Raw genomic sequence first — 21134 nt, 5'->3', positions numbered from 1 at the left:
CAAAAGCAGATTTACAGTATCTGAGTAGGACCTTTCACTTTTCTGAGAAACTCAAGGATTAGCATTAAAGAGGCAGGGAAGGACAGATGAATTGTGTTCTTTCTCTTGAAATCTGTTTTTGTAAAGACTTGCTTATGTAAAGTAGATGGAATAAACTGTAACAATAGGCAGATATATCAGCTGTTCGTATTTAATCACTGTAATTTTCACCAAACCTGGTGAGCAGAGAAAGGCAATTTGGTATAAACAACAAACTTTAGCTTCCGAGAGATTGGGCTCTATCCCAGTTCTGTTACTTGCCCACAGTGGGGTCTTGGAGATGTTGCCTAATTGTTCTGAGCCTCTGTTTCCTCATCTACCTTGTAGGTTAGTAATTCTGAAGATTAAATGAGATCGTTCATATAAAACATTTACTATTGACCCTTGCCCTGAGTAAGCATCCAGTCGATGGTGGCTGCCATTATGATTTCTGTCACCATTGTCTGTAATATATGTCAGACTGTAGCCTATTGGAAAGAGCGCAGGGTTGGGAGTTAGACCACCTGGGTTCTTGCCCACCTCTGCCACCAGCTAACTCTGGGACCTAGAAGATCACTTGGGCCTCCATTTCTCCATCTTTAAATGGCCAGGGAAGGGGTGGTATATTAGGTTTAGTGGAGCAATAAGTAGCACCAACAGGTTGCTGAAGAATCTTGGGGGTCGGGCCCTGTTCACTTGTCTGCTTCCCCTGGAGCTCCAGGAAGTTCATGGGCTGAGTCATCATAAATGGTGGGGTTCTTCCCATTGTTGCATACATACGGTTGAGCAACAGGCGTTGTTGTTTCTTCTTTTCTGCATTATGACCTGAGGCTGTAGGTTCTAGATTCCTAGCTCTACCTAGATTATAAAATAGCCATACATAAAGAGGATATGAGGCCCATCAGGCAAGCAGACCATTTTCATACCTTGTCTCTAACAAGCCCTGACTTTTTAGGTCCAGCAGGAAGAAAGAGCTACTTGGCTATTCTCCTTCACAGTTCATCAATTTATAGAGCCTTGTTAGCAGGCATGAATGCAGACCTCAGCCCTGTGATACACTAGCAATGTGATCCTAAGAGCCTAGATCCACCTCTGAAGAGTAGGAATATGCCATGCTCAAGGAGTATTTGCGAAAAGTGAGGGAGATAATGTGTATGAAAGTTCTCAAGGACAGTATGTTTTCTTTGTTCTTTCAAACCTTTTATTGTGAATCTTCTGTGAGCCACCATACTGCTGAAACTATTAAAATGTGCTCCACAAAAAAAGTACATTTGGAGGAAAAACACAAAAGGAGAACTTCAATGCATGACCATATAGTTGTATCAGAAGTGATTTCTTTACTGATAGTGTTGTCATCACCCTTTATGAAATGTGGGGTGTTACTTAAGTGTGAAAAAGATCTGTAAGATTGGCTGTGGTCTAAAAAGATAGTTTTATAGGAGGGAGTCCATTTTTTCCCACCATCAGAACACATACACTGAAGCCATCTTTCCGGCTAGGTTTGAGTTGCAGAACTAAAGGACTGGTCTGTCTCAAGCTGGTCAACCCCAATGTATTTCTTTTTTCTTATTAGCGAGATGATGTTTAACATTTAAAATGTGACATTGTACACACTGGAGACAAAATGGTTGAATGTTGTTCTTACTTAAAAAGTGTATTCCCTAAGAGTTCTGGCATCATCTAGTGTCAGGCATGGGAGGCTGTACCCTGGAGACTTGGAAGTGGCTATAAATGATGAGGGCAGGTAGTACCCGCAGAAGGGAGGGCATCTTAGTCTTTCTAGAAATGGATGATTGAAGGCCTTTAAACCTTTCAAGAAAGCAAATGTGAGTCTCATTCTTTTCTCAGATTTCCTAGTCCCACACTGCGGTAGCAGTGAATAGCATTACTCACAATGTGGGCCAAGAAGTGTATTAAAGTATATAGGGTTGTCTCTGAAGCCAGTACAAGTTGAATCCGTGGCTCTTTTTTTTCTGTCTTGTGGTAATAAAGTAACTGGAGACCAGATGATAAATAATGATGGAGGCAGACGGGTGTCTCTGTGGAGGCTTCTAGCCTGAACACATAACTGTACTTCCTCTGCTTCATGGTTGGTAGTTAGCTCTATATTTTGCATTTGTGTAGATTCCTGTCCCTTGTGCTCTGATGGACTTAGGAGACTGTAAATTCACTTTACTGCAATTGCTCTTAAACATTCCGAAAAACAGGCTGCTCACATGCCAACAGGAAAATGCAGGTCAAATCCTCTCTCCAAGGGTGGTATAGACTTTGTGTGTTCATCTCAGAGGTTCTTGCCAAGTAGGATGATGGGACAGAGGAGTCGGAGAGCCGCAGTCGTGATGGGGGAGCGTTGGTTTTGCCAAAGGGAGGAAACATTCATTTTTGAAAATGGCTGCATCTGGAGATTATTACAAATGAAATGCTGACCCAAATTAAAAAATAAGAAGCAAGAGTTAATTATGAAATGTTTCAGGGAGACAGCTTTGCCAGTGGAATAGAATTTAAAAAGATAAAGCTATTTTTTAAAGATGAGACATTTTTCATTAAAAATTGTTTTAATTAAAGTACAGTAGATATACAATATTATATAAGTTACAGGTGTACAATATAGTATTCACAATTTTTAAAAGTTATACTCCATTTATAGTTGTTATAAAATATTGGCTATTTCCCAGTGTTGTACAATTATATCCTTGTAGCTTCTTTTATACATAATAGTTTGTACCTCTCACTCCCCTACCCCTATATTGCTAGACATTATTTTCATTTTTAAAACTCTGCTTTTTATTCTTATGTAAAGAAAATATTTCACAAAAAAATGCCAAGAACTTAAAAATTTTAAATATTTGTGTATATAATACATATAATACAATAATATATGTGTGTATATAATAAAAATATACATGTATACATATATATATAAAGTTCACTACTGAGATAATCTCTAAACATGCTTCCACTCATTTCTACAAACATAACACACACACGACACACATTTAAAAACAAAATACAGTCATAGCACCTATACTGTATATGACCTGCTTTTTGTTTATCACATATCACTAATCATGAATAACTTTCCAGGTCATTAAATACTGCTTTACAATGTTATCAATAATTCAGCGTTTCCTCCTCTAGTACAGAGAGCATTGTCTACTGGAGCTATCAGCTTGGAAATTGGAAAGTAACTGAGGAGCTGGTGTCACTTTCTTTAATTAAAAAAAAATCCAGAACAAGCGATGGACACTGGGAGGATCCCTTGGTGACACCACCACTTTTCCGTATTGTGCCTGCCTTGGGACGTCCCCCCTTGGTCTCCCAGTTCCCCACCACCTGCTGGTCCCACGGCAGTCTGCTCCATCATTTAATCTCTGATACAAGGCTCTCTTCCACCCTTTCCCTTTCTTCCAACTTATTCAATTTATACTATCTTATAATAGTATTTTAAGGTTTTACTGTATTCTGCCATTGGATCAGCACATGCTAATGAAAATACACCAGTGATGACTAGGAATATTACCTTATTAAAAATCCTTAAATATGCTATACCTTTTGGATTGGTCTTTACTTTGGGAAGTGGGTAAGATGATCGTAAAACATACTTTGCCTGAAAAAGGACTCCAGTAATGAATGTAAAATACTACTGAAATAATTTGTAATTACTGAATGGAATGAAAGTAGTTTGCATTGCTGCTGCCAACAGCATAGAGTCGTCCAAGTCACAACAACTGTAAATCATAAAGTGTGTGTTTGTGAGTGACAGACATTACAGCTGTTAAGGAATGGTTATCCCCTTCTCTTTGGCTTCAAGACCGAAAACTAGTTTGGGCTCATCTCCTTCCACCACCCTAGTCCGCTACACCAGCCCCTCTCCCCTGGGGCTGCTGCCGCAGCCTGCTGGCTACACACCTGCTTCTGTTCGTACATCCTGTAGTTCATTCTGTGGTCAGCAACCAGAGTGAGCTTCTGAAATCTCCAGATCACCTCCCTCCCCTGCTCATCCCCTCCAGTGCCTTAGAGTAAAATCCATACTCCTTGCCAAGGACTACCAGGTGGGTGGCCTGCTCTCGCCTACTCTTCTAACCTCAACACATACACTCTCCCCCCGCCAGCTACAGCCACCAGCCTCCTTCTTGAGGAAATGTGCCAAACTTAACTCTGCCTCAAGACTCTGGAAATTGCTGCCCAAACTCTTTTCTGCTGGTTCTGCACGTGGCTGGCTTTCTCATCCCTAAGGGCTCAGCTCAGTGCTCAGAAAGGCCCTCCAGGCTTCTGCCCCCAGTGTATCTGCCACTCTGTTATACCTTAATTCCGTTATAGGACTTATTTCGGTTCAGTCATTGTGTTTAGTTATTGGTTTACTTGTTGACTGTCTGTCTCCCCCTCTAGGGTCTAACCCCGTGAGAACAAGGACCTTGTTTGAATTGAATGTGGTTTCACCCCTCGTGCTGAGTTGTAGTGCATAATTGGTACTCAGTATTTTTAGTGACTTCTTAAACTTCAGGTCTGACTCTGGACCACTCCAGACAAGATATGCCAAAATCGCTTCTGTATCTTTATGCCCTCATCTGAACAATAGGGATTGGTACTAGTAATTACATTACAGAGTTGTTTTGAAGATTAAGTGAGATAACATGTACAAAGTGCTTAAAATAATGCCTGACACATTATTCAGTAAGTTCAGCTATTTCGACTATTGGCCCTAATCCCTAGCCTTCAGAGCTGGCGTGGCATTTTACAATCTTTAGGTGTTCAAGAAATGTGCTGCATCCACCCAGGATATTTATATTTTGTTTGGGCTTCTAAGAGTTCTCATTCTGGAACTGTTCCTTACTGGGTTTTCTTCTGTTGGGTTTAAATTCTTACATTTGAAAAGTATGTACTTTTCATCTATTCCCAGGGGGCATCCACAGGTGAGAAGTGACCTGATTACCAGGCATAGTTTGAAGACTCTTCTGTTAATTATCCCCCATGCAGGAATTCCCACTGTGGGAACATTCCACATTGTATTCATAGATGCAGATGCATTTTAACCAAGACAACCTAATGAGACTTTAGAATAAGATATTAATTAGTTAGCAAATCTGATTCCTCCAACAAGCCTTTAGATACTCATTATGCATTTATTATATGCAAAACTTTATGGGAGACATAAATTGATCTCTGTCCATGTGGACTTTAATACACAGAGAAGGAAGTAATAGATATTTAAATGAATAGATAACCAACATTACTGCCACCAAATGGTATATGACACATGAGTAGTGGGCGTAGTAAGTACCATAGAATTCCTTTCCATTGATTCACATTTATTGAACACCTGGTGAGGGTCGGGGTTGTGCTGTGCCACCATGGGTTACCCAGATATTTGTGAACTAGTCTTAGTGAGAATTCCTGCCCTAAATCTCATGGTCTAAGAAAGTATTAATTGGGATAATAAAGAAATTATGAATATTTTTTAAAATCATAACAAAAGTTATACCTTTATTTGTGTTAATAAATCTAGGCTAACAAAACAATCACTGAATTACATCAATTGAATTTATCACTCCATGTGATTGGTAACTTTGTATTTCTTATTTTGATAACAAGCTCCGAATTCATCACCTACCATGCCCATTTCCTCTATTCCCTGGTGTGTTTAATGGCACCTGTGCCATATCAAGCTCCACGCCCAGTCCCTAGCTCCCTTTAATGCATGGAATAAATGGGAAAGGTCTCTGCATGAGCCTACCTCACTTCCTGATGTGACCCTACCTCCCTCTCTGGCTTCACGTCCAGCCTTGGCTCCTATCACTCAAGCACTTGTAGTTCTCAGGTTTCCTGATGATGCAATGCTTCCTCACACTTCCGGGCAGTCTGCTGGGAATGTCCTTCTTGTTGCTGATCCAGAAAAACCCTACACACCTATAAATCCTTCAAGGCTTGGCACAGATCGTGTCCTCTGTAAAGCCTTTCCTGACTCTGCAGAGCAGACTTGTAACTCATTGTGTGCAGGGCCACTGAGAGCCCATATGAATCTTTTGGATTAGACAAAGGTTTCTTACAGTTTTCTGGAGAAATGCAGCCCTGAGCTAGGGATTATGGGTTGGTGAGCAGAGCCAAAAGGTAGGTTGGATTACAGTGCCTACTGGCCCCAGCCAGATCCCCTAGTACAGAGCACAGACTGCATAACCTTTAGTGGGTCCCATTTGCCTGCATAATTTACTGTCAGAGTGCAAACTTGTGGGCAGAGAGCAGACTGTTCATCCTCATGTACCAGGGGACAGCTCAATGTCTGGCATGCAGTATGACCTCAGTAAGTTGAAAAATTAATTTTTGTTCATCAGGGCACTTTGTATAGGAATGACAAGCTTTCAAAATATGGGGTCTTCAGTGGGGGACATAATAAAAGAGGGTCTGCAGGTGAAAGTGCTTGGGTGCTACCTGAACACTCAGTGGGCCCTGAATTAGGGGGCCCTGGAGAGCTCAAAGAGAGTCCCTCTTTGCCTACCTCATAGCCCAGCTCCATGCCAACTCTGCTCCCTCCAGCCTTCCCTGCCAACAGAACTGTGGGAGCACCTGATTCCCCTGTGGGGGAGCCTATAGGCGCTATCTCAGATGAGGGAAATTTGGACTTGACAGGTAAACTCGGTCAGGAATGCTCACATTTCCAAAGAAATCATGACATTAAAAAGTGATAAGCTCTAGTATCCCTTAGGAATTTTCCAGAATGCCTTTAAGTATTTTTTTAACATCTTTATTGGAGTATAATTGCTTTACAATGGTGTGTTAGCTTCTGCTTTATAACAAAGTGAATCAGCTATACATATACATATATAAGTATTTGGTTCTGATTGATTAATTACTTAATGAAAAGGTGGGAATAGGAGTAAGGAAACAAATTAGGATTAGGCACCACTGCCAATCAAAAAGAAAGAGAGTACTGATAAAACACATTATAAATGATAATGCAAATTTGAAAAAATTATTCGATTTACATACATTTTATTTCTAGGGCTATATCTACTAGATAAAATGAGGCCCATGCTTTTCACCTCTCACTCTCTCTCTCTCTCTTTAAAATCCTGATTGTAATTTCTTCTTCACCTAATATTTTGAGTCCTTATAAGCTACCAAAAATCACTTCTGGGGAAATAGAGAATAAATTAATAAATACATGCACACAGACAGAAATACATTAATCAGTTAATTGATTAATGAAACTTTAGATGTAATTGTGATTCTTTGGGCTCATTGGATTTGGATAATTGACTTGTCTATAGGAAAGAAAAGAGGGTAGAGCATGTGACCTTCTGTTTAACATTTAAAGAATCCAGAAGGCACCAAGAGATCTATTAAGTCAGACCAGATGTCTGAAGGGCTTTTAAATCTTTATATTGATGCCAGCATGATTTCCCAATGACCAGTTCAGACCTGCCCTCCTTGAGTGTTTCTGGCTGCATAGATGAAAATGAGGTAAACTCATTATAGCCTTAGTGTGGCTGGCTTTGAAAGATTTGAAAAATGTTCTTTTATTGAGTCTGAATAACTGGATGTGCTTTTGCTGCCAATATCAACATAGTCCAAGGGCCCTTCTGTTATTTTCTGCTAGAGTTTTCTTAGGACATGGAATGGGGCGGGAGAGGGGGTGTGAAAAGCCTCAGAGGATTGTCTTTTGTTTTGCTTTTTTTTCTTCCCTGTTCTTGGCTCATACAGCAAGTTGATGGTAAATATTGGGCAATTTATTTAACCACACTATTCCTCAATTTCCTTATTAGCAATGCTGTCTTGTTTATAAGGAGTTTTGAAATTTCTGCAAGCACACAAAACACTGGTACAAATAGCCAACGTAGTGTGACGAATTGGGAGATTGGGATTGACATATATACACTAATATGTATAAAACGGATAACTAATAAGAACCTGCTATATAAAAAAATAAAATAAAATTCAAAAAAAAGAAACAAATAGCCAATGTAGATATCTTATTTCTAATCCAATTGACGTCTCTCCGCTAGTGGAGCCTACCTGCATCAGACTTATTTGGGGTGATAGTTAAAATGCAGATCCCTAGGCCCACCCCAAACCTTCTAAAGTAGAATCTCAGGGGGTACACCCAAAAATCTCTGTTGTAAACAAGCTTCTTGAGTGATTCTGATGAATTTCACCATATCTCTCTGAGTATCTCTGCTTTCTGGTGAGCATGAGATAGAACTAGATGATTTGAGCACCTAAAAATCCCCTGGTATCTCTCAGAGTTTTCTGGACTGACCCAATCTGGACCATTTTCCCTAGAGTGCCCGTATATTTTGATTGAGTCATTCAGTTAAAAAATATCTGAAGCTTTATTTTGCTAATTCCTATCGTCAAAATGTATGTAATCTGGTAGGATGCTGAGGACTAGCAATTAAAAGTCAGGGGTGGGATGAAGTTAACAGTCAGGCTTCCAAAAGTGAAACAGCATTAGTCTCCCTGCTTTCTGTTTAATGTTCGACTTCCCCCAGGAATCCAAGGTTGCAGTCCTATTCCTGATTTGACCTTGGGAAAACCATTTAATCTTTCTGCACAGTTGCCCCTTCAACAATACATACTTTCTCCATCTTCATGATACATTTTCCAGGGGAGCTGTTCAGTTTATTCAGAAGGAAACTTTTGTTATGGTAACCATCTATTATGCAACCAGATGTAATTTAGGAAGCAGTGATAGCCTTAGGGTATGGATCAGTGATGGTGATTATGTCTTATGACTGAAGAGGATCGAAAAAGTTGTCCAGTCCTTCTTTTTGCGTTGAGAACTGAAACTATCGAAGAAAAGAGTACCCAGGCTTATGGATTTCATGGGTGAGTTACTGACCAGCAGAGACATGTCTGCATGTCTGCATGTTCCTCTTTCTTTACTCAGAAACCTGGGAGAATGAAAGGACTGCTGTTGACTCCCAACTTGGCCCCACTGCCTGCCCTTGATAGGGATGATGCTACTATATCACACTTACTACATTTTCTTAGATTGTTGTACTACATTGAGACCTGTAGTGATTTTCCAGTGCTGCATAACAGATTACCACAAATCTAGCAGCTTAAAACAACACACAATTACTATGTCACTGTTTCTGTGAATCAGGAGTCCAGGCACAACTTAGCCAGGGCTTCTGCTCAGCATCTCATAAGGCTGAAATCAAGATGTCAGGTGGACTGCATTCTCATCTGGAGGCTCAACTAGGGAAGGACCTGCGTCCAAACTCCCTTAGGTTGTTGGTAGAATTCATTGCCTGCAGCTCTAGAATTCATGGCAGCCTACTTCTTCAAATCTAGCAACAGTGAGAGTCTCTGATCTCTAGATGCTCTTTTAAAAGTCTCACCTAATTAGGTCAGGTCCATTCAGGATCATCACCCTTTTGACTAACTTAAAATCAACTGATTAGAGACCTTAATTACATCTGCAACATACCTTCACCTTTGCCATATTCCATTGGTTACAAATTACAGGTCCCCAGTCACACTCAAATGATGGGGATTATACAAAGGTTTATATGTCATGGCAGATCATCTTAGAACTCTGCCTACCATAAGACCACAGTGAATTAAAATTCATCATTCAGTTTAAGTATGCGTAAGAAATTAATTGGGGGATTCAAACATTACTATTTATGAATTCTCATTCTCATGTATGTGGCCATTTTGTTAATTCTTGACTAGGTAAAATTAACCTTCGGTTAAGGGAAGGTATTTGGTTATCAAGAGGGAAGGAACAGGCTTAACTACCATGTGATAGATATACTACACCTACAGTCCTGTCCTGTCCTAAGCAAATAAAACATTAATTATGGATTATTGCTTACCTAGATAAAGGGTTTGCTTGGATTATTTTATTTCCTAGTTTACCCAGTATGATTCAGTTCACAAAAATGAATTCACACATTATCTATTCAAGATTACAACTGTATAAAATGAGTTACTCTTTTAAGAGTTGTCCCGAAAGTTGATCTGTCACACTCTTTCATATACCAGCACTACCAAAAGAAAAAAATAGACAACGAAAACCTTCTATTAGGTGTAAACATTAGAGATCATCTTTTCAACATTTCTTATCACAGCAACATGCTGAAGAAAGACAATGTATCAAAAATGGGTAACAAGTAACCAGATTGATACTGCTCTGTAAATAAAATGCATAACTAAATAAAAAGGTGAACAGGCTGGAAGAGATTAGCTAGAGATAAACAAGAATTAATCTCTTTATTTTGTAGTATTTCTTACAAATCAATAAGAAATCCTGAAGTTTTAAATAATAAGTTGACTTCACACTCATTAGGATGGCTATTATCAAAAACAAAAAACCACCCAAAATAACAAGTGTCAGTGAGGATGTAGGAAAATTGGAACCCATGTTCATAACAGCACTTTTTTACAATAGTCAAAAGATGGAAACAACCCAAGTGTCCATCAATGGATGAATGGATTAACAAAATGTAGTATATACAAACAATAGAATATTATTCAGCTTTAAAAAGAAGGGAAATTCTGACCTGTGCTACAAAGTGGGCCTGGAAAATGCTAAGCGAAATAAACCAGTCACAAAGGACGAATACTGTATGATGCCACTCACATGAGGTTCTTAGAGTAATCAAATTCACAGAGATGGGAAAAAGAATGGTGGTTGCAAGGGCAGGAGAGAATAGGAGTTAGTGTTCAGTGGGTACAAAGTTTCAGTTTGGAAAGAGGAAAAAGTTCTAGAGATGGATGGTGGTGATAGTTGCAGAACAACGTGAGTGTACTTAATGCCACAGAGCGTGTACCTGATGATGGTGAAGAGGATACATTCCATGTGATGGGTATCTTATCACAATAAAAACAATTTTTAAAGAAAAGATAAATGGGCAAAGGGGTTGAACATGCAGATCACAAAGGAGGTAACATGTAGATCACAAAATGGGAAATGTTACAAACAAGATGACTTGGGGAGAGATTCTCAGCCTTGTTGGTAACCAAAGAAATGAAAATGTTTAAATTTCATCTAAAAGAAGTACCATCTTTAGTCAAATGGGATAATGAATGTTACGTGTCATCTGACACACAAAGTCTGGATGATAATTACAGTCAAAACATACTTCTCTTCTTCCTCCCCTTTCCCTATAACAGATTTAAGTCTTTAGTTAATATTTTTACACCAATGGTCTATACAAGATAGATATTTAAACCATTCCTAAGACTTTCAGTATGCTAGTTCAGTTTTTTAAAAAGTAAAACATTGTTCTTGAGGCCCAAGTTGAGGCTCTGGTGTAAGGAAGGTGTAATATGGATTATGTTAAATGCAATTCTGAAGTGGTTTATTATATCAAAGAAAGTGTTTGCTTGCAAAGACTGATTAGGTGATTTCCCCCCAATATATTCTAGAGTTTGTAATAACAAGAGTTGTAAACTCTGAGCCAGTTCTATCTCTGTGTCCTAAAACTGGTACAGACAGTCTCAGACTTATGAGGGTTTGACTTACAATTTTTCGACTTTACAGTGGTGTGAAAGTGATACACTTTCAGTAGAAATCATATTACCAATTTTGAATCCTGATCTTTTCCCAGGGTAGCAATATTCAGTGCCACACGCTCTTATGATGCTGGGCAGTGTCAGTGAACCTCAGCTCCCAGTCAGCCACGTGATCACGAGGGTAAAAAAACTATACACATACAACCATTCTGTACCCATACAAACATTCTGTTTTTCACTCTCAGTACAATAGTCAATAAATTACATGAGATATTCAACTCTTTATTATAAAAGAGACTTAGTGTTAGATGATGTTGCCCAACTGTAGGCTAATGTAAGTGTTCTGAGAATGTGCAAGGTAGTCTAGGCTAAGCTGTGATATTTGGTAGGGTAGGTGTACTAAGTGCATTTTTGACTTATATTTTCAATTTACGAGGGGTTTGTCAAGATGTAACCCCATTGTAAGTTGAGGAAGATCTTTATTTTTCTAATATAACAGAGCCTCTTCGAGTTACTGTTTCTAATAAGCCATGTGGCCACACACCTGCTTTATCATCTCTTTGTTATCTCATAGTTTCCACGAGTCATGATTATCTTTTGGCAGTTTAATGAAGGCAATTGGAGTAAATCTTTTTGATGGTAATGAAATGTAGCTAACAATATATATCTTACTGATTGGTCAGACACTGTGAGCCAGGCATTGTATTAAGCATGTTTCTGTGATTTCATTTAATCCTCATATCCTTCTGAAACAAATGATATGATTCTGATTTTATAGGTGAGAAAACTGAGTGGCAGATTTTTAATAACTCACTGCAAATTACACAACTCGTTGCCAGAGCTGAAATTCAAACCCAAGTCTATCCAACTGTAGATCTCTGATCTTCCCATGACACTATGCTGCATCTAGGAGTATAACTATATTTCATTAGTATTAAAGTGATTTATAAGAATAAAAACTTAAACATGTGACTTTGTAAAAACAGCCTGTTAAAAATCACAGCTCCCAAAATTCCATATTAATTCAGGAGCATTTTTTTTAAGTCAAAGTTGTTTAGCTCCCACAAACAAACTGTTGTACATTCCAAATAAAATGCTTCCTATTTCATGTCAAAAGTGCAGATTTACTTCCTGATAAGATGTACTATTTGGAGACTGTCTACTTTTTATTGTGATTCAGGTGCAAATAACAGGAAAGCATATTATTTTTCCTATCTTGGCAAAAGGGGAGGCATTTCTAAAAAGAATGTAGTGTAATGATTTAAATGGCCATTATTTTGCATTGTGAATTAGGAGAAAACAGATTATAGCACTGGAGTCAAAGAAGTAACAATGGTCTACTGACTTCGACAGGAAACTCCAGCCAGGGAATTTCCCAAAACTCTAAGCCATGAGGCGTGTCTGCAGGTCTTCAGAGACACTCAGTGCTCTTCCCTGACCAACAAAATGAAAAAATGGAAAACCGTAGATTTTTTGAGAGACTTTCAGGCAAATGCCAACTCTGAAAATGAATTACTTTGCAAGAGTTTATAGTCATGTCTTTTAGGAAAAAAAAAAAAAAACTAACGTCAGAAGAGAAACAAAAATTCACACTTGTCTTTGTAATTCTTAGACAACTAAACAAATAGTAATATGTATGTAATATGGATTTTAAATGGTTGTGAAAATGTAAGGAAAATATTTTTTAAAGATCCTATTTCCCTTAAAGAAATTCAATTCTGAATTTTTCAAGTCGAAACGTTTTCAAAGTGTTTCCAAAAGGAATGTGAAAATTGGCAACAAACCCAGTTGAATATGAAAGACAAGCACAGGCAGACACACAGAGAAACCATATTGTTTCACTCAAAGCGTTCTGAACTCTGTACTGCTTCTTCTGTTTGCAGAGCTCACACTTGTTTTAACCGTCTGGATCTCCCTCCGTACCCATCCTTCTCCATGCTTTATGAAAAACTCTTGACAGCAGTTGAAGAGACCAGTACCTTTGGACTTGAGTGACCTGGAGGCACAATGCCCCGCTCCGTGTAGACAGGCAATTCCAGAAGCTGCCCTCTAGAAGAATGGCTGAATATTGGAAGCTTCAAGAGTATACTTCCATTAGAGTAAAGCTGAGTGCTGTTATTTTCCAGGGACACGTGTTCTGTCACATCTGGCGACTGGATAGTGGTGATGAGTACTCTTGGAAGGATTCGGGTGAGCTTGATGCCCAGGGAACCACCCAACAATCTTTCAATCAACAGTTCTTGACTGCCAAACTTTTTTCCATTTGTTATGTTCCAAGACAAAGATGAACCTGTACATGATCAACTCCATGATAACTTTTAGAGACTCAGGAGAATCTTGAAACTTACCTTTGAACATGATTCAAGCCAAACTGGCAGCACTTGGCCCAATCTCCAAATTAGTGCAAGTTAAATAATATAATAAAAACAAATATATCTCCTGAAAATACATTCATTTAAGCCCTAAGTTATAACAGAATATTCATTTTCTTGCTTATGAGTGCCTGCATGGTGTGCACCATAGGTTTCAGCTTTCATGGGACACAGTGAAAAATGAAACCAAGTCAATATGAGGTAACCTTAAAGATTTGCAATAAGGTGGTCTGTGACAATGTATATGCAAAGTGGTATGTGTATAATTATGGCCGAAGACAAACTGTTATTCAGTGAATTACTAATGACAGATTTTATGCTTTATAATGCATGAAAACAGTTTTAAAGTAACTAGCAATTAATCACAGCATATCAGGAAAAAGTACACAGTGAGTTCTGTTTATTTTTTATAAGTTCATTATATTTATGTTCTCTAAGATGTATATAAGAACCTACCTATCATACTGTACGTATCGTCTGTTCCATTTTCGTGTTCCATGCTTACTAGGGCATCATGCTAATATGTATCCGTTTAAGCACTCTCAAAGGGAACAAAAGGGCCTTTTATATTTATAAAGGTACAAAAAAAATTCCCCAAAATATTTTGCACTGAATGTACCAAAGTTGAAGGGACATTACAATATGACTAACAGCAACTCCATCACTTGACAAGTATAATAGAAAATAGCTTCTAAATCAAACTTTCTTCACAGTGCCATGTCTACCACTACAAGGACTGTGCATCTAAGTAATAATTTTTTAAGATTCACTCTATGTGATAGTATGATATGCATTTATTTAAAATGCATTAGACTCTCTTCCATCCATCAAATACTTTTCAGGATGGCATTTAATACATATATTTCGTATTTCCCCCACTGCTTTTTATTTGTACAGCATCATTAAACACTAAGCTCAGTTAGGGAGCCATCAGCAACACCCAAGAGATCAGCTCTCTTCAGTAATAAGAATTCCATTTTCCCTCATCAGTGAAGACATCACAAATTGAAACTCTCAGTACTATATTTCTAAGCCTACATTTTCACTGATGCATAATTTTCTTATCAATATTAAGAAACAATTTTTCTATGACATCTCAGAAACTGCATGACGTCACTAAAGTTATTTCTGCTTAGTTTATCAGAGGGTGTTCTTCATTTTTATTGCTTTGGGGTTATTCCACATCCTTGTTTATTTCTTGACTTATGGTCGTAACTAATCAGGTGTTCAATAGAGTGAAGTTAAATTGAGGGTAATAAAATCATTGGATTAAACATTTGGTTTGCCAGCCTATGGTATTACAGGCATTGCCCAAATACTTCTTCGAGAACTATATTTATGAGCAACCATGGAATTCCTATTATGAGGTGTTGGCAATCCTACATTTTATGGAGGTCAAATGCATGGTTTTCATAGGTGGTTTGTCAGAACTGATTTCACTGTTGGTTAAGCTACATTTACTATTGGGACCCTCAGGAGGAATACCACTCATGTTACATTCCTGCTCTAAAGGCAAGTACTGTGGTGTGCAGAAACGTTCTGGGGAAAAGGTTACAGAAATCTGGAAATGAGAAGGAAAGATTTATCTGTGTACTATAATTGTATCAGAAAGAAAGAGAAAAAAATTTGAACTGGAAATGTTAGTTTGTACCTACTTATCATGAATATAAGTATATATTTAATCTTACAAACTATTTTTACTTGTATTTTTTTCATTATAAGGAAAAGTAGTATAACATGCTTTTTTTTAAAAAAAAAACACATTTTTGATGGTATATAAGATGTTTCAGAGCTGGCATTCTCTAAGCAGCTGATATAGAAGGTTGCATTTCTTTCAAAAATATTTTCATAGACCATGTCAGCTTGCATTTTGGTTTATGACACTTTGTTACCATGTTACACATTATTAGGTAAAGGAGATTTGAAATAAAATATCTCTCTTTAATTATTTTTAGCAAATATACTTCTTTGTTAAGGCATCCAGCTTCTTTCCAAATACCAGTATAATCGTCTAGCTGCTACCATTCTCAGAAATGGGAATTATCCAAGATGGACCTCTCACATCAGAACACCATGATAACTGATCTATTATTATTCATTAGTAAAACAAAAGAGTCCAATAATAACTACTTAAAATATTAAATAACATCTCCACAGAATAAATTAGACTTTAATATACTCTACAAATAGAAATATCTGTAAATATTTTCTTCTGAACTCTGAACCTAGATAATTTGGCTGTCTGATCTTGTTTTCTTTAAGAAACTCATAAGTGATGCTTATACTGTACCATCTTATACTATAAAAGACAGTCACGATACATCAAATATGTACGCAGAAGTTCTGTTAGGTGAGAGAAGAGGCCCACTATTGGCATTCACTCTGTGCCAGCCACTGTGTTTGATGATGGAGCTACAAGATTCAAAAATCTGCCCTCAAGAAGCTCACAGTCTAGTGAAGTAGACACCAAGTTTCAAAAAAAGTATTTTAAATAAAATTTGGTATGTTCTACAGTCAAGGAATGAGGAGAGAATGGCTTGCTCCATCTGGGGGTTCCAGTGAAGGGTTCATACATGGGAGATGCTGTGGCTAAAAGAAAATCATATAAATGTTCTTTCTGTTGGTAACTACTGGCATGTAACAGTGTGATGATACTGGTCAAGTGCGGAAGCCCAGAGTGTGTTTACACACAGAGTTTAAAGTGTGCAGGTGGGGAGCTGAACTGTGAAGGACCAACTCAAGGATCTTCACATTACCCAAAAAATGCCAAAATTACGTTCAGTAGTTTCCCTTCATCTGCACTACAATATACCTTTGGTTTTCAGTGTGAAAAATCCCAATCCTTGAGCCCATCCACCACTGGGGTCAACACTTTTTTCTTGTGCACAAAATGAGTGGATCTTGGTCAAAGAAGTGCGGTCACAATTTTCTACCATATATTGTGTTTATAATTAAGTAGAAATTCTGTAATAAATGAAGGAAAATTTGTTGTACTTGCCTAACAATCAGAAGTTTAAAAAAAACCTGCATTCAAATGATTAACGGTAACGGTAGAATATGTTTGAACAGCGCTTTAGAGTTGCTAAGCGCTTTTAAGTGCTTAGTCTCTCTTGATCTTCACACTCTGTGGGGTAGAAGGTATCAGGTCCCATCTGGGTTGAGGCTGATTTTCACAGGTGGCTTGTGAGATTAATTTTAGTACTTTACAGCTACAGTTCTAGGTTTCATCTCGAGAAATGTGGAGACTAATGTTTCTACCAGGCTAGTCCAATTTCAGTGAAGTTTACGAGCTGCTTTGTCTACCCAAACTCTGATTTTTTCAAACCCTCTTAAAATGTGACACCTTCTGAAAAGTCCATGAAGAAATTAGCATATTCATGGAAAAACTCCCCATATTCTTAATGTTTCCATTTTACTACTTGTTATGAGAAATGAAAAACAAACTGCAAAATTTGATTGCTTTTGGTGGATTTATATAGTACAGTAAGTTTAGTTTTCTCAAATATTATTTGGAAGCAAGTAATGAAAAAACACTTTAATTAGAAGCCTGATTTTATTTTTTAATTTTGGACAAGGATGGATCTAGAAAACCCTGATAGCTGAGTTCCAGTGATGTGGGTGAAGGAACTACTGCAGCTTCTCTTTTCCTCTCTGACCTCCTCACATTCCTCCAACTTTTTTTTTCTATCTGCACAAATTGTGTTTATGACTTGACTACTTCTAAGGCAAACATCTGATAACGAATAGCCTTAAAGTCTTTTTTCCAATCCAACCCAATTCGGAAAATCCCCACTGAGGGTGAAATGATGCTATACCATCATTACAAGATACCTATCACCCTGCGTAGAAAAAACGCAAATAAAGAACATGCCTCATCCTCAAACTGAATCTGACTTTCAGGCCCTTTTGTGCTCTCTTACCTTCTTTCTGACTTAATTGATGAATGAAAACACTGTAAATCTTAGACACCTTCTATAAAATTTGAGTTTAAGTGAATGAGAATGTCACTTTCAGTTAGATCCTAATTTTGCAAAAACTATTACCTTTCTAGTTCGCTTGTGTTTTCTAGATAGATTTGCTTTTCTAATATGGAAGCAAAGAAATGTCAGAGACGTCAAGCTTTCTGAATTGTGGCTTAAGGCCAACAACTTGCTGCCCACTAGAAGGATGATAGAAACAAAAATCAGAAAAGAGGAGCCCAGCAGTGGTGCCTCCCTCCCTCCCCAACCCCTGACAAGAATGTAGTGCTAATTATGGACCAGCCTTCAAGATTCAGGAGTGGTAACTGCATCCCAAGGAGCTGGCACAAAGGGTATACTTACTGTGTGTGCACTCCCCGTATCAGAGCAGTCCACAGGGCTGTAGCAGAGGGGAAGTTAAAACCAAGATGGAAGGATCATCTTAGGGCTTGCTGGTGGGTGTAGGAACATATACTTTGGTTTCTGACTTAGAGAAGAAGAAGGCCGTGCTGCCTAATGAGAGCACTGCTTGGTAATCTACCTGGTGGGAAATACCCTTATTTTATAACTTAAGTAGGTTGATAACATTTTCTGTATTGCAAAACAGAACTTAGCCCCAAAGTATTAAAGCTAACCGTAGCTCAATCTGGAGATTCAACAATTTAGCATTAAATTATGTTGTGGACTATTTTTAATTTAAGAATTATCGTTACTATTACTGAACTTTGTATGGGAAAAATGAGAGAGGCTCGACACATTTATTTTGCCTAATTTGTTTTTTAGCAGACATTCTTTGATGTTACAATCGTTTTTGAGACATTTTTCTTGGTTTCTACTGGTAACTTAAATGTTGACTGTTCATCTAAAAAGCAAAAACCTAAGAATTAGGTTACTGAATTGCAAATGGAGACCTAATAAGTGTTTCCAGTTTTTTGAGAAATTCATCAAGACTGAAATACATTTGCTTAGATTTAATCTGTTAGGTAGTTTATTGCGCTTTCGTGATCGAACAGTTCAGCAGAATTGGAAGGGCCTACTTGTATGGTTTCTGGGGAACACAGGAGAATTAAATTTAAATATGTGATTTTTACATCTAGTGGCCTCGGGCAGGTGATATCTTTCTACCCAGTTTTCTTTTAAGATATTACAGCCCTCAGGAGTGTTGATAGGTATAGTGTATGATTCAAACTGTATCAGGTATTACTGATGCAGGTAAGGAACCATTAGTAAACTCTTGGTTACTATCACCTTCTATAAAAAAAGGATGGATAATGTTCAAGAAATACCTTGGAAGGACTAACCAAGAAACACACAAAATGAATGTTCTTTTAGGACCCTAATGCTCTAAAAGATGCTATTACAACCTATTTTTCTTTATATGATATCATACGTAAAATGGAGGCTGTTATATGTTGGAAAGTGCATAAGATTACATGTTTTTATAATAGGGATGCAGGCATTCCAAAATAAATAAATAAAAATACATGCATCTCTCTTGCCTCTTACTGAAAGTATTAATCTAATTTTATAATAATGCTTACTTTTTAATATTAAGGCTCTGTAAAAGAAAAACACATTTATTTCTAAGACGTAGAGCATGGGTCGTGTATTTTTTTAAGCCTTCCAATTTCTTTTCACCAACTCCACCCATTGTGTCTGTTACACCATGTCACAATTAATAGTTATGTTTCTATTTTTGTTGAGTTGATTTAAGCTTTATATTTATTCAATGTGACTTTTAATAGAGAATAATAATGGGAAGTATTTGCTATTGACACTGAAATTATACAGCTCTCATTTCACCTTATATTTCAATTTCATCTTTTTTTTTTTTCCCAAGCAAATAATACGGACTGTTGACATCCTAGAAATGAATCGTGGGTGGTAGTAAATGGAGCCTGGGACTCTGAAATGTAGACTTGTTGTTTGTTTTCTGTATTCTTATCCTAACCTGAACCCCTGACTTTTGTGTTGTATTTTTTTATGACTCTGAAATGCTTTGAGGGAAAGATATTTTAATGTGTACAATTTGTTTTATTTTCATACTGATCTCTATTTTTGTTTAAAACCATGTTGCATCATGAAATCACTTAATCCAAAATAAATCTTCTTTAAAAAAATAGATTATGATTTTTCTGTGATATATTTGGGGAGGAAAAAACTCAAGAGGGAAGAGAACAAAGTAGGGATAAAGGTCTCATGGGATTAGTATGCAGTTTTGTGGATACAGGAAGTTCTCTTTTCATGATATTTATAAGTAGGAATCTATTTTGTTTATCCCTAAAAGATTATTTTACTATTTGATAGGCCATAAATTAATGTTAAAGAAATGAATTAACACAAATCATAATCTCTGAAGTCACATGGGTTGAGACTTTGTTAAACCATCTTGGTTGCATGCTTATTTCATAACCACATATGCACACCACCACCACCACTACCACCCACATCAGTCTAATCGAGGGGTCACATATTCACAAGCCTGCAGGGGCCAAGTAGGTATTTAATGAATGAAACTGGCTGGGTGTAAGCAACAGAGTGTGGTGGGGTTTACCTAAAGGAGGCATTCTAGTATTTTGCTCCAGCAGATTCGAGTCACATGAGATTCAGGTCAGTGTTGAAAGACTCAGGCCAGTGTTGGTTTATCAAGAGAAATCCAGAAATCTAAATTTTTATATGGCGTTTCTAGATCTCTTTAATACTGGGTGGATCAAAGCAAATATGTCTGTAGGTTGAATTTGCTTGCAGGTCCCCCAGTTTGGAACCCTTGATTTACTCAGTAATGTTACTTTATACTTGATTGGTAATATAAATGAACTGACCAAATAAAACATTACTGTGATATGGCAGTTAATACGAAGAGATGGGGAAAGGAAAAAGGCAAATATATGCTGTAACGGCAGATAATCACTAAATGATGTGCTTGAAAATGATCTGTGTTTGCCGGTATCTTTCTTTTATATATATAAATTTATTTTATCTATTTATTTTTGGATGCATTGGGTTTTCGTTGCTGTGCATGGGCTTTCTCTAGGTGCAGCGAGCAGGGGCTACTCTTTGCTGCGGTGCACGGGCTTCTCATTGCAGTGGCTTCTCGTTGTGGAGCATGGGCTCTAGGCGCACAGGCTTCAGTAGTTGTGGCACGTGGGCTCAGTAGTTGTGACTTGCAGGCTCTAGAGCGCAAGCAGACTCAGTTTTTGTGGCGCACAGGCTTAGTTGCTCTGCAGCATGTGGGATCTTCCCGGACCAGGGCTTGAATCCTTGTCCCCTGCATTGGCAGGCGGATTCTTAACCACTGTGTCACCAGGGAAACCCACCAGTA

At 37.8% G+C, this 21134-nt stretch overlaps 1 protein-coding gene across 6 annotated transcripts in view; it reads left to right on the top strand.

Moving 5' to 3' along the window:
• Positions 1–19934, top strand: part of HECW2 (HECT, C2 and WW domain containing E3 ubiquitin protein ligase 2) — a 412125-nt gene extending 392191 nt beyond the window's left edge. For all 6 annotated transcript variants that reach the window (XM_081242425.1, XM_081242421.1, XM_081242422.1 and 3 more), the window contains one exon: positions 13365–19934. In XM_081242425.1, the coding sequence (XP_081098551.1) occupies positions 13365–13476 (112 nt within the window). In that variant the 3' untranslated portion in view covers positions 13477–19934. The remainder of the gene's footprint in view (positions 1–13364) is intronic.
• The last annotated feature ends 1200 nt before the right edge of the window (positions 19935–21134 follow it).

This window comes from Mesoplodon bidens, assembly GCF_964165515.1.
Source record: "Mesoplodon bidens genome assembly, chromosome: 8".
NCBI classification, from domain to species: Eukaryota; Metazoa; Chordata; class Mammalia; order Artiodactyla; family Ziphiidae; genus Mesoplodon; species Mesoplodon bidens.
This window is presented reverse-complemented; position numbering and strand designations above follow the sequence as displayed.